General features: G+C 38.3%; 1 protein-coding gene across 1 annotated transcript in view; it reads left to right on the top strand.

The window, feature by feature from the left end:
* Window positions 1-13,168, top strand: part of LOC120419361 (uncharacterized) — a gene marked incomplete at its 5' end in the record, with an annotated part of 13,671 nt that extends 503 nt beyond the window's left edge. The window contains 6 exons of the mRNA XM_052709954.1: window positions 1-286; window positions 366-461; window positions 6,145-7,354; window positions 10,961-11,832; window positions 12,175-12,667; window positions 12,778-13,168. The exon at window positions 1-286 is cut by the window's left edge and continues 168 nt beyond it. Of these exons, the coding sequence (XP_052565914.1) occupies window positions 1-286; window positions 366-461; window positions 6,145-7,354; window positions 10,961-11,832; window positions 12,175-12,667; window positions 12,778-12,915 (3,095 nt within the window). The remainder of the gene's footprint in view (window positions 287-365; window positions 462-6,144; window positions 7,355-10,960; window positions 11,833-12,174; window positions 12,668-12,777) is intronic.
* Between the last annotated feature and the right edge of the window lie 2,476 nt (window positions 13,169-15,644).

The raw sequence follows: 15,644 nt of genomic DNA, 5'->3' as shown, positions 1-15,644 counted from the left end.
GCTGGACGTTGGCCGTGGACGAGCGCAGTCCGCTGACGCAGGACGACACGATTCCGGTGCAAACGTGGTCCAAGCTGGGCGCAAAAAATGCCGACATCGGCGCCCAGTATCTGGCCGGACTTGGACATGCGTTGCGGATTTTGGCCCTCATCGACGATTCCACGCCGCGGGATTTGCTGCCGGAGCGGGAGGTGGTCACGGTGCGGGACGAAATCCGGGCCGCGATGGCCACCGTGCTGGACGAAATAACGGCCCGCGTTGGGGGGAACATTTGGCGCGATATGACGTAAATGAAGTTCCGAGTCTATTTCACGCGAGTGTATGTTTGATTGGAAGTTAACAAAGTGATTCTATGCGTTTTGTAGACCGTTGGATGCCATCACGGCCGAGTTTGGGTTCGCGTCCGACGTTGTGAGCTGCTATTTGTGGAGCTTTCAGCATGTACCGTTGCCACCGGAATAGTAAGTTGGAACACTAAATGTTTTTGAATATTTTTCAATTTTGGACAAATTTTACCTAATTTGCTTCTTTTCCATCGTTTTGAAATTATATTGAATTAAAAATCAAAAAATATTTTTTTAATCTTGTCTTACAAAAGTTCGGCCAAAATAATAATTTAACTTGAGTAATTTTTTGACACTTTGCAAGACTATTAAAGTCCAATAAAATATTCTTGGTAAAACAATCATTACAAAAGTCATAAGCAAGAATCAAAATCTTAAAAGGAGGGTAATTCTCTACCAACTAACACGAAATCGGAAAAAGTTGCCCAGACCCCTTTTAGATTTGCGAAAAACCTTGTCCTAAGGGGTAACTTTTGTCCCTGATCACGAATCAGAGGTCGATTTTTTGAAATCTCGTGACGGAGGGGCGGTACGACCCCTTGCATTTTTGAACATGCGAAAAAAGAGGTGTTTTTCAATAATTTGCAGCCTGAAACGGTGATGAGATAGAAATTTGGTGTCAAAGGGACTTTTATGTAAAATTGGACGCCCAATTTGATGGCGTACTCAAAATTCCGAAAAACGTATTTTTCATCAAAAAAAAAAACACTAAAAAAATTTTAAAAACTCTTCCATTTTCCATTACTCGACCGTATAATTTTTTGGAACATGTCATTTCAAGGTAAATTTAATGTAATGTAATGTAATTCGAATCTACATTGACCCAGAAGGGTAATTTTTTAATTTAGAACAAAATTTTTCATTTTAAAATTTCGTGTTTTTTGTAACTTTGCAGAGTTATTTTTTAGAGTGTAACAATGTTTTAAAAAGTTGTAGAGCAGACAATTACAACAATTTTGAGATAGAAACATAAGGAGTTTGCTTATAAACATCCCCAGTTATCTCGATTTTACGAAAAAAAGTTTTGAAAAAGTTGGTCGTTGTTGATCATGGCCGTTCATGGTTGGTCACCCGCGACAGCCACGGATGACGAAACAAAAAGAAACACAAAAAATACTTTTTCAAAACTTTTTTTCGTAAAATCGCGATAACTCGTGATGTTTATAAGCAAACTCCTTATGTTTTTTTTTTTTTTTTTTTTTTGTTGTCTACTCTACAACTTTGTAAAACATTGTAACACTCTAAAAAAATAACCCTGCAAAGCTAGAAAAACACGAAATTTTAAAATGAAAAATTTGTTCAGAATGAAAAAAATACCCTTCTGGGTTAATGTAGATTCGAAAAGAACATTGAATTTCCCTTAAAATGACATGATTTGATTTGATGTGATAACCAACAGGGCCACAAGGATGACCTATGTAGCGGTTGCCTAGAATTACAGTGGCTCAGACTCAAAGGGAGCATCTTCAAATTACTGCCGTATGAAGGGCCAAAAGGGGGTGGTTGGACGCGAACGAGCAAAATCACTCACGGTGTCCTCAGGGGATGAGAATCTCCTTCCGACAGTAACCTCCAATAACTCCGAAAAAAGTCTGACAAAGCTGAAAAACAGGGCTCGCACCCTGTTGGGGGCCTAAAAGAGTGCGGCAAACAGCTGGAAACTGACAGAGGTCAATAGATGTAGTAATAGGACAATCCGCAAGAATTGTACAATTACTAAACTTATTTTCCCCTTGTGACGTAGTTCTGGTCTTCCACTATCCACATCCAGTCTCCGCCATTACAGCATACTGTCCACTGCCCTGATGCTCCCTACCCAATCCCCGGCTTTGGTTCTGACTACTGATAAAAAGGAAAATCAAAGATGAGAAAAGGTCAATGCGGATGGAGAGCAAATCGAGCTCAGTATCCCCTCACAAAGACTGGTAGTAAGTGTGAAAAAAAGCAATGAAAAATAAGAAGAAAGACAAGACGAAAAATGAAAAGATAGAATGTCAATGCGGATGGATCGATGATCCCCTCACAAGGACATATAAGAGACAGATGGTAGGAAGAGAAAAAGAAGAATAGAAATTCAGAAATAAGAAATAATCAATTCGGATGGAGAGCAAATTGGACTCTCCCCTCACAAAGACATCAATATAGAAAAATATTCAACACACTACTTCAATCATTTAAAATGATAGTAAATGATTGTAAATATGTCAGAATAAACGAAGAGTCTTTTGGTGATTATAATAATGGAAAGATCTCACCAAATCACGAACTCTTCAGAAAAGGAGCTATCTGCGGCCAGCAACCATTTCCGCCAAACTTGACCCATTCGGGAGATGATCTTCAGCATCTGGATTTTCTTTGAATTTGTAGGCAACCGGCAATTGACCGGGTGCATCCAGCAAAATCTGCTACTAGGACTTCTGCGGGACCGGATCCCTAGGAACACATGAAAGGCTCCTCGGTTGCTTGCGTTGATGTGAAGTCGACAAAAAAAATTCTCGCTTCTTAGGCAATTCCTCCTTCACCAATTTTTAGATAAATAATTCCCCATAGATTTTTCATTATAAATTCGAGGATAACAACTTTTTCAACTTTTCGCTCTCAGCAGGCATTTTCTTCACTTTATTCGGAGGATCCCACCATGGTCATTACCCTCGGAATGCCCCCGTCTTCGGACTGGTTTTGTCCACACATCACAAAATAGACCTGTCACGATACTGCTGACTACAAATCTACTAGAATCATTCATATAACAGCAATTGGCGCTTCGCAAAAACCCTGGAATTTTCCTTTACAAACTTCCGAAAGGTACACTCTAGTGACCCAGGAGAATTTTTTTCTGCATGAGATCTTTTCCTTTGCAAGACCCGAATTGTGGGAGACACTCTTAATTTTCCTCGAAAATCCAACAGTACGCAGGAGGGAACACGAAACGGAACGTAACCGACGACAAGAATTAAGACATTTTTGAATCGATTTTGATTAACACATTTTTTTCCAATCAATTTCCCTTAAAATGACATGTTCCACAAAATAACAGTTAAGTTACGGAATTTTTGTGATTTTTTTATTCTTTTTTTTACAAAAAAAAAACAATTTCCCAAAATCTTTATTTTTTATATTTTTTATGTTTTATGGGACAAAAACCCACTTCTTTAAAGCCATTTAAAGTATGGACCAAAATTCTGCCGACGAGTTATGTTTTTTTTTTTTAAGTAAAAAATGAAATGATGAAATCTTGCCTTTAAAGTTGTTTGACCACATTTTTTTATTAAAATTTATTTTGCAATAGAAAAGTACTTAACAATTTTCTTGATTCTGTGCACCGTTTTCAATATAATGCAATTCAAAGTTAAAAAAAAAACTGTTTGTTTTATTTTTTTTAATGTCCATGATTGTCTATTCCTGAAATATTTTTTTTCGGAAAGTTCAGAAAATTTCCTACAATTTCATCCAAGAAACATTGAAGATTGGATCACTTGTTGCTGAGATACAGCGGATAAAAAAATAAACAGGGAAATTGATTTTTTTAAGTCTCACCCAAACAACCAACAAACAACCCTATATTTTCTAATGCCGATATCTCAGCACACGCCATGGTGGAAGGCAATTATTATTGAAATTGAATGTACCTAAAATGATTTTTCATGGAAAGGTAGCTCGGGGGTCCCTTTTTGATATCTTTGACTTAGAATTTTTTGATCGATTTGATGTCTTCGGCAAAGTTATAGGTATGGATATGGACTACACTAAAAAAAATGATACACGGTAAAAAAAAATTGGTGATTTTTTATTTAACTTTTTGTCACTAAAACTTGATTTGCAAAAAAACAATATTTTTATTTTTTTTTATTTTTTGATATGTTTTAGAGGACATCAAATGGCAACTTTTCAGAAATTTCCAGAGTGGCCAAAAAAATCTTTGACCGAGTTATGATTGTTCGAATCAACACAGATTTTTTTTTTTCAAAAAATCGAGATATTGGTCGCAAAAAATTTTCAACTTCATTTTTCGATGTAAAATCAAATTTGCAATCAAAAAGTACTGTAGGGAATTTTTGATTAAGTGCACCGTTTTCAAGTTAAAGCCATTTTTATGTAACTTTTTTGAAAAAAGTCGCAGTTTTTCATTTTTTAAAATTAGTGCCCATGTTTGCCCATCTCTGAAAAAAATATTTTTGAAAAGCTGAGAAAATTCTATATAATTTGCTTTTTTTTAACTTTGTTGATACGACCCTTAGTTGCTGAGATATTGCCATGCAAAGGATAAAAAACAGGAAAATTTATGTTTTCGAACACAACATTTTCAAACAATTTAAATCAAGACTTACATTTAAAAAGGACGTAATATTGAATGTTTGCCCCTTTTGAAATGTTAGTCTTGATTTCTTAAAATATTTTTTTCGAAAAGATCGGAAAATTTCACGAATGTTTCATATTATAACATTGTAAATCGGACCACTAGTTGCTGAGATATCGACATTTGAAAATGGTGGGTTGTTTGGGTGAGCTTAGAAAACATCAATTTTCCTGTTTTTTAACCTTTGCATGGCAATATCTCAGCAACTTAGGGTCGTTTCAACAAAGTTCAAGAAAGCAAAATATAGAGAATTTTCTCAGCTTTTCAAAAATATTTTTTTCAAAGTTGGGCAAACATGTGCACTAATTTAAAATAATGAAAAACTGCGACTATTTTCAAAAAAGTTACCTAAAAATGGTTATAACTTGAAAACCGTGCACTTTATCAAAAATTTACTAAGGTACTTATTGATTACAAATTCGATTTTACATCGAAAAATGAAGTTGAAAAATTTTTGCGACCAATATTTCGATTTTTTGAAAAAATCTGTACTGATTAAAAAAATCATAACTCGGTCAAAGATTTTTTTTGCCCATTCTGGAAATTTCTGAAAAGTTGGCATTTGATGTCCTCTTAAAAAAGCAAAGTAATCCACTTTAACGACCCCCGGGTCTTTTGTGGTCTCTGTTGCAAGTTTCTGCTCATTTCTAGGCGTCCGAAGGTTATGTGTGGTGAGTCACCCAAAACCTCTTCTACGCAAATGGACCGACGTTTTACTTCCCCATCCGATAGAAGGCGTGGTCAGGCAAATCTCGTCTCAAAAAAGGCCACCGGGTCCGTCTGGGATTGAACCCAGGCCTTACTGGGGTTCAGAGGCTACCACGCTAACCACAAAACCACCGGACCCGGCACTTTTTTTGATGTCCTCTAAAACATATAAAAAAAATAGTGTTTTTTGAAAATCAAGTTTTAGTGACAAAAAGTTAAATTAAAATTAACCAATTTTTTTTACCGTGCATCATTTTTTTAGTGTATAACTGTGCCGAAGACACCAAATCGATCAAAAAATTCCTTCAAAAGAGACAGATTTTAGAATTTTCACATATCATTTTTGTATGGACATAAAAAGTAAATAAAAATGCAATAAAATAATCTGAAGTCTCAAAGAATTGCTCCGTGGTGAAACACAGGTTTCTTTTGGAAGGTTGTTTTTCTTCTGTTTTGTGGTTACTACAATGTGGTCCAGATTAAAGAAAAAAATATTACCACAAAATGCTTGCAGGTAGCAATATACAACAAGCTGCTTCGCTTTGTGATCAAATGATTGTTCGACATCAAAAGGGATTCAATTCAATATCAGTGCTCGTAGAAATGGGGAAAACTTTTTGCTCAAAGCTCTTTCCATCTTAGCCATCAATGATCATAATCCATAATTGAGCCGCATAAAAATTGGGATGAAAATTAAAGAAAAAACTTTTTTTTCCATTTCCCCCTTCTCCCCAGCAATTACCTCGTAAAAACGCTCCAAATGACCCCGCTCGGGTTGGAACTGGCCAAATCCGTTTCGTTTGATCTGCGCGACGCTTTGATGCGCGGCTTGTGGACTGGCTATGACCATCTGTCCGATCTGGAGCCCACGTTCCGGTGCGGGTGCCTCGAGCCGGTGCCGGACCTGCTGGCCTCGCAGGAAATTGAATGGGCCGATAGGCAGAACCTGCGGGTGAAACGGCTGACGGAGTTGAGGGAGGCTCGGGCGGTCTTTGAAGCCGCCAAACGCCAAAAAGAGCTCGAAGAGGCGGAAATGGCCAAAAGTTCGGGTGGTGCTGCTGGGGGTGGTAAGAGTTCGAAGGGAGGGAGTGCCGCAGCCATCAAGAAGGAGAGTGGTGGTAAGGCGAAGGGGCAGAATAAAATGGGTGGCAAAAAGGGCAAGAAGAAGGGCCAGGAAAAGCCACCCTTGGAAATTGCCCCGCCGGTCGTAACAGATGAGACCACGGTGGACATTGATGGGGATTTCGTGCAGCAGGAGATGCAGCTGTACCTTCAAAAGATGGAACAAATTGGGCCCGATTCGTTGAGTCTGGCCGGCGAAGAGCATGTAAATTTGCGCAGATTCCGTATTACCGGAGGCATCTTTTCCGTTAGCCGCTTTCAAAAGCTTCCCCAACCAACCGAGCTGCGGAGTGACTTTATCTACACCACCTTGCCGGCGGATCTCCAATTAACCGAGATGCAGTTCGTGGCCGAAACGAGCGAAGATTTCATTAAAATTACAGTCAAACTACCCACATTCTGCTTTTGGTGGCACGAACCCGTGGTTTGTCGGTGGGAAGCTTGGGAAGAGAGCCAGGAGTTTGAAGGCTTACGACAAGAGCTTAAAGATTTCCACCTCAATTACGACCAAATTCAGCACGAAAAGGCCAAACTCCTGTTTGGAGCTCCGAAGCTGCCCAAAAACACCAACAAGCCGACCGTCATTCCGGACTTTTACATCAACGATATCCCGGCGGACATTAAGTTGCACTTTCTCATTGTGGACCACATTTTGCCACGATTGCCGCAAAATTTCAAGTTTCATGCCGAGCTGCACAAGCTGTTCCAGAGGATTCAAGCGAATTTTGAGCTAGAGCAGCGGCTTAAAATTGAAGAGAGGTTGAACGAACTGCTGTACCCGAAGTTTTTGGCCATGCAAGCAGCTGATGAGAGATCCCTTGAGGTAAGTATTAGAGTATTAAAAATGACTATTTTTACGAGCATTCAATCATGAGCTTGATTTAGCGCAAATGGACGTGACTGGCGTTTCGCTTTTCTATGTATGATTTTATTTGAATGAAACTTAGTCCATGCATTCGCTATGTTAAAAGAACCCGAACGGACGGTAATACAGCATTTCCTCACGAAAACAGCATGATTCGAACAAAAAGTTCTCCGATCGGGCTCAAATTTGTGCTGGGGGTTCATTGGACGAAATAATTGGACCCGTATATTTTTTTTTTGGCCATTAGTGTGACCTACACCGTGTTAGGCTGGTCCGAAAAATGGCAATTTTCGTCGATTTTGACATTTTTTCAAAAAATCATAACTCCGCACCATTTCAACCGATTTTAGCTGTCTTGAGCGCAAACGAAAGGGTACTAGATAGGCTTTTAAGGAAAAATAGTAAAAAAAAAATACAGGTCTAATTATTTCGGCCAAGGAACCCCAAGAAAAAAATTGAGCCCGATCGGAGAACTTTTTTTCGAATCGTGCTGTTTTCGTGGGGAATTGCTGAATAACTAAATTCATGCCATTTCAATAACAAAAAGTGTTATGGAATATTCCAGGAAAATCAATTTTTGCGTAAGAGTTTAATAACAGTTTATGTTATCATAACAAAATTTGTTATTGGTCTGATATTGGCTGAAAGAAAAAACATATAAAAATAACTTGGGAATAACATGTTTTGTTATGGAATAATAACACCAACTGGTTCAGTCGGATTAGTTGTTAAAATAACAAAAAAGAATAACAAGGATTTGTTCAAAGAATAATAAAATTACAATCCAATAACAAAAAAATCATAACGACGAATAACAAAACTTGTTATAAATAACAAAAACTGTTATTGGCCTAGTATTTTCAAATATCAAAAAATGTTATTCCCAAGTTATTTCCGTCTACTCGGGAAGCCATTTGAAACATTAGTTTTCCCATACAAGGCTCCATACAATTTTGCAGTCAATATTCGATTTTCTGATCGATTTGGTGGCTTCAGCAAGTTGTAGGTTATCGTTAGTAGTATTAGAGGGTTAATTCATAAAAATATTTTTTTTTTTCATTCAAAGAAATCTAAGTACATTAGGGTTTTCAATTTTTTTTAAGTTTTCAATTGCTGAAATTGTTTTTTTGTAACACTTTTTTTTCTAACACTACTTAAATTAAACTTTCATTTTTTTTATCACGCCTTGCAACTCTGTGCGAGTACTTATTTAATGGTACCGAGAAAATTCCACTTTTTATTGAACTTAAACTTTCTGGGGCTGTATCTCAGCAAATAGCAGACCTATCAACAATGTCTAAAATGTCCAGGACATTTTCTCAGCTATTCGAAAATAGTTTTAAAACAAAGAAAAATAAAAAATATAAAAATGCAAATAATAACATTTTTCAAAAAATTGTCTAAAAATGCTAATATCTGGAAAACGTTGCACTTTATAATGAAATGTGTAAAATAATTTTCAATTGCAAATTTGATTGGCAAATGATGTTTGAAACTTCGTTTGACGAAACACTTTTTTAAATTATGTATCCTGCACCATACTTAACTCCTGCGCAAAAGATGCGTTTTTAAGTTCCCTTAAGGGTCCACTACACGCAAACATTTTTTGCTTTGACTTTTTTACGGAAATTGTAATATCTCTGAATAGAGAACAGTTAGAGTTCCACTTTTTGTATTAGGCCCTCTAAAAATGTTATGCAAAGTTAAAAAGACCTAACGGAAATCGTGCGCTCTTTTCAATGACAATATTTTCATCTTTTCTCCATAGACACCAAGTTGAAGCGAAAGCGTTGTCGAGTGGTTTTTTAATAAAAACCTTTTTTGGTTTTTTTATTTTTTTCCAAAAAGCAAAATTACATGTTTTATGGCAAATTTTGTGTGTCTTAACCCTCTACTGCCCAATTTTTTTTTTTCGAAAATTTTTATTTTTCCCGTGTTCAGGAGGTAATTTTGAGCAACTTTTGTTCTACGAAAAACTTTACTTCTCTTGTTTTATGTTTTTCTTGTTTAATTTTTTGTATTTTAATTTGCATTTATCTTGTTGAGTTTATGTTTGTTTTTAGTAGTATTTGGCCTCTTCTACCACCTCCTATCATTACATTTTGCCTATCTATTTTTTTCATGTTTTTAAAGTAACTTTTTCAATTTTTTGCATGTTTTTCATATTTTCTGCTATAAAATGGAACCATTATCATTTAAATTGTAAATAAATGCATAAAGGCATAGTCTGGAACACTAGAAAAATTACTGCATACTTCTTTTTACTTAAAAGATAGGAAATGGTAGTAAAAAACACAGCCAAAGTTGACCCCTAAAAAAAATACATTTTTAAAAACATTGGCAAAGTCACATAAAACAAGTCAAACTTCAAACCCTAAAATTTTCCAAAATTTTAAAAGTTCTTCTTTCCAATGCTTTTTGAAGATCAAAAATTGGTTGAAAAATGGATTTTTGGCGATTTTTTTAAATCGAAGCCCGTCTAGAGGCGGGGTTGGGTTGTAGAGGGTTAATCAATTTGTATGCAATCTAGTTGTTAAATTCATTTAATTGAGTTTAAAAAGCAGAGTCTTCTTAAAAAAAAAATTTTCGGAAATGTAAACAGTGGATACTTTAGGAAGGATATTTTGTACAGTATATGTGAAACAACTATATATTTCGTTAAATTTTTATTAACAGTGTTAGTTCTTAAACATAGCAAATTCTTCAGAAGCTTCACTGCCGTTCTACGCATAATTGTCTCATGTTCAAAAAAGTGCAGCTGAGAAAAACGCGATCGAAGTTTTTCGACAGATTTCTGTGAATCTACGCATAATTGTCCCGGGGGTCCCTATTCGCATCATATGTCCCTAATCATCCCAGTTAGCAGTTTATCATTCTCATTTGTAATTCTCTCGCGAAACAACAGGTAAACAAGACATAATTCTTCGTAAAACTTTTGATTTCGTGATAGAAAATACTTGGTGGGACAATTATGCGTAGAAATGCAATTTTTCCATGTTTTTACAGTCACCTTTTCAATTTTTTGCTTGATCTTCACATTTTCTGCTAAAGAATGGAAACGTTATCATTTTAATTGCAAAAAATGCGTAGAAACATAGTCTGGGACACTACAAAAATTACTGCATACTTCTTTTTACTTAAAATAAAGGAAATTTTAGTACAAAACACAGCCAAAGTTGACCCCTAAAAACATGTTTTTTTTAAATATTGCCAAAGTCACAGAAAACAAGTCAAACTTCCAACCCTAAAAATTTCTAAAATTTTAAGAGTTCTTCTTTCCAATGCTTTTAAAAGAGCAAAAGTTGGTTGAAAATTGAATTTTGGCAATTTTTTAAAAACCATTTTTAGGGTGTGTTGCACCCTTAATCTAACTAAATTGTAAACCTCACCATCGTGTTCCGGAGATTTTGTGATTTTTTGTGAACTACATATAACAACTAAAGACATTGAATTTTGAAGGCTTGTTTTGATGGTATCATCGGCTCCACCAAATTTGAGCTTGATCAGAGTATGCTAAATTTGTGGACTGATACGTGTGAGGTGCTCTCCTCTCCTTTCTTTCAGCTGTTGTCTCACAGCCGCGAACTTCTCCGGATACCCAGCACCGCAGACGTTCCCGAAGGCTCGGAAAGCGTAGCGAGCTTCGGTGGCCATCTCGTCAGCCCAACCATCGAAACGCCCGTCCAATCGCTGCTCCAAGAACTGGCAATGGCCCAAACCTGCCCAAACTATCTGTTCCCACCGGAGAGCACCATCCCGATGCTGGTGCTCACCGAACGAAAAGGGCTCGAATCGGCCGAGCTGGACATTGACGAGATGCTGCAGGAACTGCGCGTAGCGGCCAGCTCGGACGACGAGTTCCGGGCCGAAACGGTGTACAAATTGTTTTCTTCGTTTCTCAAACTGCTGGACCGTCTGCGGGAACAGGAGCAACCGCTCTTTGTGGAACCAGCCGAGTCGGAGGAACTCGTACTGGAGGGGGAAGCAGGTATCAGTTTAGGAACTTCACGACGTTCCAAGAGTCACGTCCACCCGTCGGATGACGAGCTGGCGAAGCGGCTTTCGAGGGCGTCGTCCCGGCAGTCCTCTTTCTTGCTTGCCCTTAACCAGCGACGCCAGCAGCAGCAGCAAGCTTCGCCGGGGGCAGCTACCAAGAAGCGCCGCAAGCGCCGAAAATCGACGACCTTGACCGTTTCGGAGGCACCCACCGATGACGAGCGGGAACCCAAGCCCGAGGAAGAGCAACCGACCGAGCTGAAGCTGATTCCGCATGCCGCGGGACGATGGTCGACCAGGCTGGTGCACAGGCAGGAGTACGATCCGGACGGGAAGGTGGTCACCTTTTGGGTGTCCAAGCTTGGCAGCTTTGGGTTCGCGATGCAGAAGAACTTTAACTTTCCGTTCAAGGAGTGGGACATGAGGAGGACGGGGAAGGTGTGAGTATTTTACATTTTGATACATGGAAAACATTGTTTCAAAATCACTTTAATTTGGGAAACCATAGAAGCACCTTTGCCGGCCCGCGTTGAATTCGTTAATGGACTTTAGTTTACTTTCCTTATTCAGAAGATTTTAATGCAATTGCCCTCAGCATTTTGAAGTATTAAATGTAGTTAAAAGATTTTTGGTGCTCAAACCCTTTTAACAATTACCTGGTTTAGGAAAGATAATGGAATTTAGTAGATAATGGATTACAAGAGGTCTGATTCAGAATCCACCAAACCTTTTAGTTCTGCATGAAAATGGAAGTACTTCAACCATTCGCTTTTACTCTCCAGAGCCGACCTCACCACCACTATAACCCTCAATTGCCCGGGAATCACGGTGTCCATCAGCATTACCCTGGCCGGCTATCGACTCGCCTTCGAGAGCGCCCCCCAGAACATCACTCCCCCGGTCGATTTCCTCTCCCTGGACCAGCTAGAAAAGTATCTGACCCGCGTCAATCTCAACCTCTTCCCCGAGCCGGACGCACCGTTCTACGTGTCCGGAATGGCCACCCCCAAGCACGAATCGCTGGAACTGCACACCCTCAAGTGTCTGGCCGGGTTCTGCCTGACGCACAACTTCAGCCGCAGCTTTTGGAACAATTTTGCCCCCCATCGGGAAGTCGTGTTTCGGGCGCGGCAGCTGATTGAGGGCCGCCAGGAGCCGGACTTTGTAACGGTGATGGCAAATCCACTCAAAGCGGCTACCGTCACCGTGGAGGAGAGCTGCTCACCGCTGGACCAAGTGCTGCTGGCGTACCAACCGGTGCCGGAGAATCAACCGGTACCTTATTCTTATGCCAAATCGAATTTATGAAATTAAATCGACGCTCTCGAGCAGGGGAGCAAAAAAATGTCCTTTGTCATGAAACTAAATGTAAATTCCCCTTCCAGTACAACCCGGATGTGTACCACCTGCTGAAGGACAGCCTGGAGGAGCCGTCGCGTAAGTTGCTGCTCAAAACGCCACCAATGCTGCAGTGGAACGTGGCCCAGCTGCTGCTCAAGCTGCGACTGCTCAGCTACTCCTGAAGAAACACCGGATTGTAATCCATTTTCCTTGGTTTTCCTACCGACGCCGCGTACCACCTCTTTTCCAGCGCTGTTCTTTGTCTGTTATTACATAAAATCACGATCGCTCACGTGTGTAACGTGCACCAAACCTGTGCGCCTTTTTTTTCGTTCTTCATTCTCTAGGACCGAGCGCCGTGCAATACTTTGCATGAACCTATGAAATCAAAAGGCACACGATAAAAATATGCTTCTTTTACGGTCGAAACTGGTTGCTGCCCGGGGCACTGTAGCAGATGGGTTTCAGGGGTTGCAAAATTTTAAACCGGTCAAAAATAGTTTATAAGATAAAATTTGTCATATCCAAATTCCTTGAGTTTTGGATTGATTTTTTAACTCTGGATAAAATTTACATTAAGCTCTCAATTCTAAAACTTCAACACTAATTGCTGAACGCTGAACTCCTGTTTGTTAACTCTCAATTCTTAACCTTTCAATTTGAATTTTAAACAATCCGTTCAACCACCAACTCTCAATACAACAGTAAACAAGGGACCTATAAAGGGAAATGAAATGTTCTGGGAGAAATTTCAAACACCCAAACTGCCCATGTTCGCATAAATGTCCCATATGCAAAAACAGCAAGCTGAGAAAAACGCATTTGAAGTTTGTCCCATACATAAGCCTACGTGTAAAGTTTTCGCGAAAAAACTGGATTTCCTCCAGATTTCTAGAACAAAGTACTGGATGTTATAGGCTTTTTGGAAAGAGCTCACGATTTTGAACCAAACTGCATCAATAACTCAAATAACTCAAAAATGCATATGGGACATTTATGCGATCAGGGGCAGCAAAGACGTTCAAATTTAAGGTTGAAAAGCTTGTAGTTTTCCTTTGGTACGTGCCAGCAAGCAAAAATAAAATCAAAGCTACCAGATTTTTATTAACAACAGATTTACCATGCTTGTGATTGTTATGAATCTAGTTTTTTCGTCAAAATTATTTTTAAATTGATTCCGACCTTTTTCTTGCATGGTCTTGCTGCTCGATTGGAGCCCCGATTTGACAGTTCGATTGAAACCCTGAGAGTGACATTTCGCCTCTCCATAAAGGCTTTCGCCAGTAAACAGTTACACAAAATAAAATAAAAACACACACAAAACAACAACCGCTGGCTAGGGGTTCTTTGACCCATACATGCAGACCAAGTAGCCAAGAAAACTTTTGACTTTCACAGATCCCGAAAATTCGATTCCTGAGATGTTCAATAAATCCGAAAAAGTTTCTTGCATTGTTGTCACTTTTCATATGAAACAAGTTTCAATCTTGGCGTACTATCTTGAAAAATCTCTGAAATCCGCAACTCTCAAATAATTATTTTTTTACTCTTTACTCTTTACTCTTTACTCTTTACTCTTTACTCTTTACTCTTTACTCTTTACTCTTTACTCTTTACTCTTTACTCTTTACTCTTTACTCTTTACTCTTTACTCTTTACTCTTTACTCTTTACTCTTTACTCTTTACTCTTTACTCTTTACCTTTTACTCTTTACTCTTTACTCTTTACTCTTTACTCTTTACTCTTTACTCTTTACTCTTTACTCTTTACTCTTTACTCTTTACGCTTTACTTTTCATGTTATTTAAATTTTTTGAATGCTTATGTGTCATTTTGTGCCAACTGGCCATAAAAAAGTACAAATTTGAAATCGATGTTTTTTTCTGATTATGATCTGGGTGTGGAATAGTGGTTCGCAAAGCGGCCTCAACTTAGAACTGTCAAAGTGGAACCAAATTACTGTTCGGAAAAAGCAAGCATGAGATAGAAAGTATTATTATTGATCAATTTTTTTTTTTTTTTTTTTTGAGATTAATAAAAAGTCGGTTGAGTTGGGCTTTTGAGAAATTTGAAATCAACAAATGTTAAGAAAAGGTTGAAATCTAGATTGGCATAATTATCTATAACATTGAATGGAAATTGTGGCTAAAACATGTTCAACCCTCGAAAATAGAGCTCTTTGTCAAAATTATCCAAAACATCCAGAAATGATTTTGAAAAGCACAATTTTAACAAAAAAATAAAAAGTTATTGCATATTTTATTTCTGATTTTGGAAAGGGGGGGGGGTGCTCTTTAAAAATGCCCCAAAATCAAGATAACAAGATATCATTGGAAATCATTGGAAATTACAATTTCCATAGCAAAAAACATGTATCTATTGTAAACTATTTAAAGTACATGTGTAATAGGAAACAGTTTATTTTTTTGATAAATTTATTGATATTTTGCAAATTTTCAGTAATAGCAAAACTGTTATAATGCATAAAGCATTTTGTGATGAATCTATGACATTTCCCCGAAACCCATATTACCGAAAGGATATTTCCCCGAATGCCACTTCCCCGAAAAGACACTTCCCCTAATAGTCATTTCCCCGAATTCCATTTACCCGAATTTCCCATTTCCCCTAATCGTCCACATCCCCGAATGCCATTTTCCCGAATGGGTCACAATCCCGAATGCCACTTACCCGATTAGTCATATCCCTGAATAGACATTTCCCTGAATAGACATTTCCCTGAATGCCATTTCCCCGAACGCGCGCGCTCCTGGGCACCGGGCATTTCCGCTTGACCGCGTTCGGGGAAATAGCATTTTATAAGAAAAAAATTGATGGCAATTTTTATAACATCAAACTACACATAATATTTCTTAAAAGGTTCGTATTGGCCTCCCGGATAAAAAATTAC

Source organism: Culex pipiens, chromosome 3 (assembly GCF_016801865.2).
Source record: "Culex pipiens pallens isolate TS chromosome 3, TS_CPP_V2, whole genome shotgun sequence".
Classification (NCBI taxonomy): domain Eukaryota; kingdom Metazoa; phylum Arthropoda; class Insecta; order Diptera; family Culicidae; genus Culex; species Culex pipiens.
Note: the sequence above shows the minus strand (reverse complement) of the source record. Positions and strands in the feature narration are given on the sequence as shown.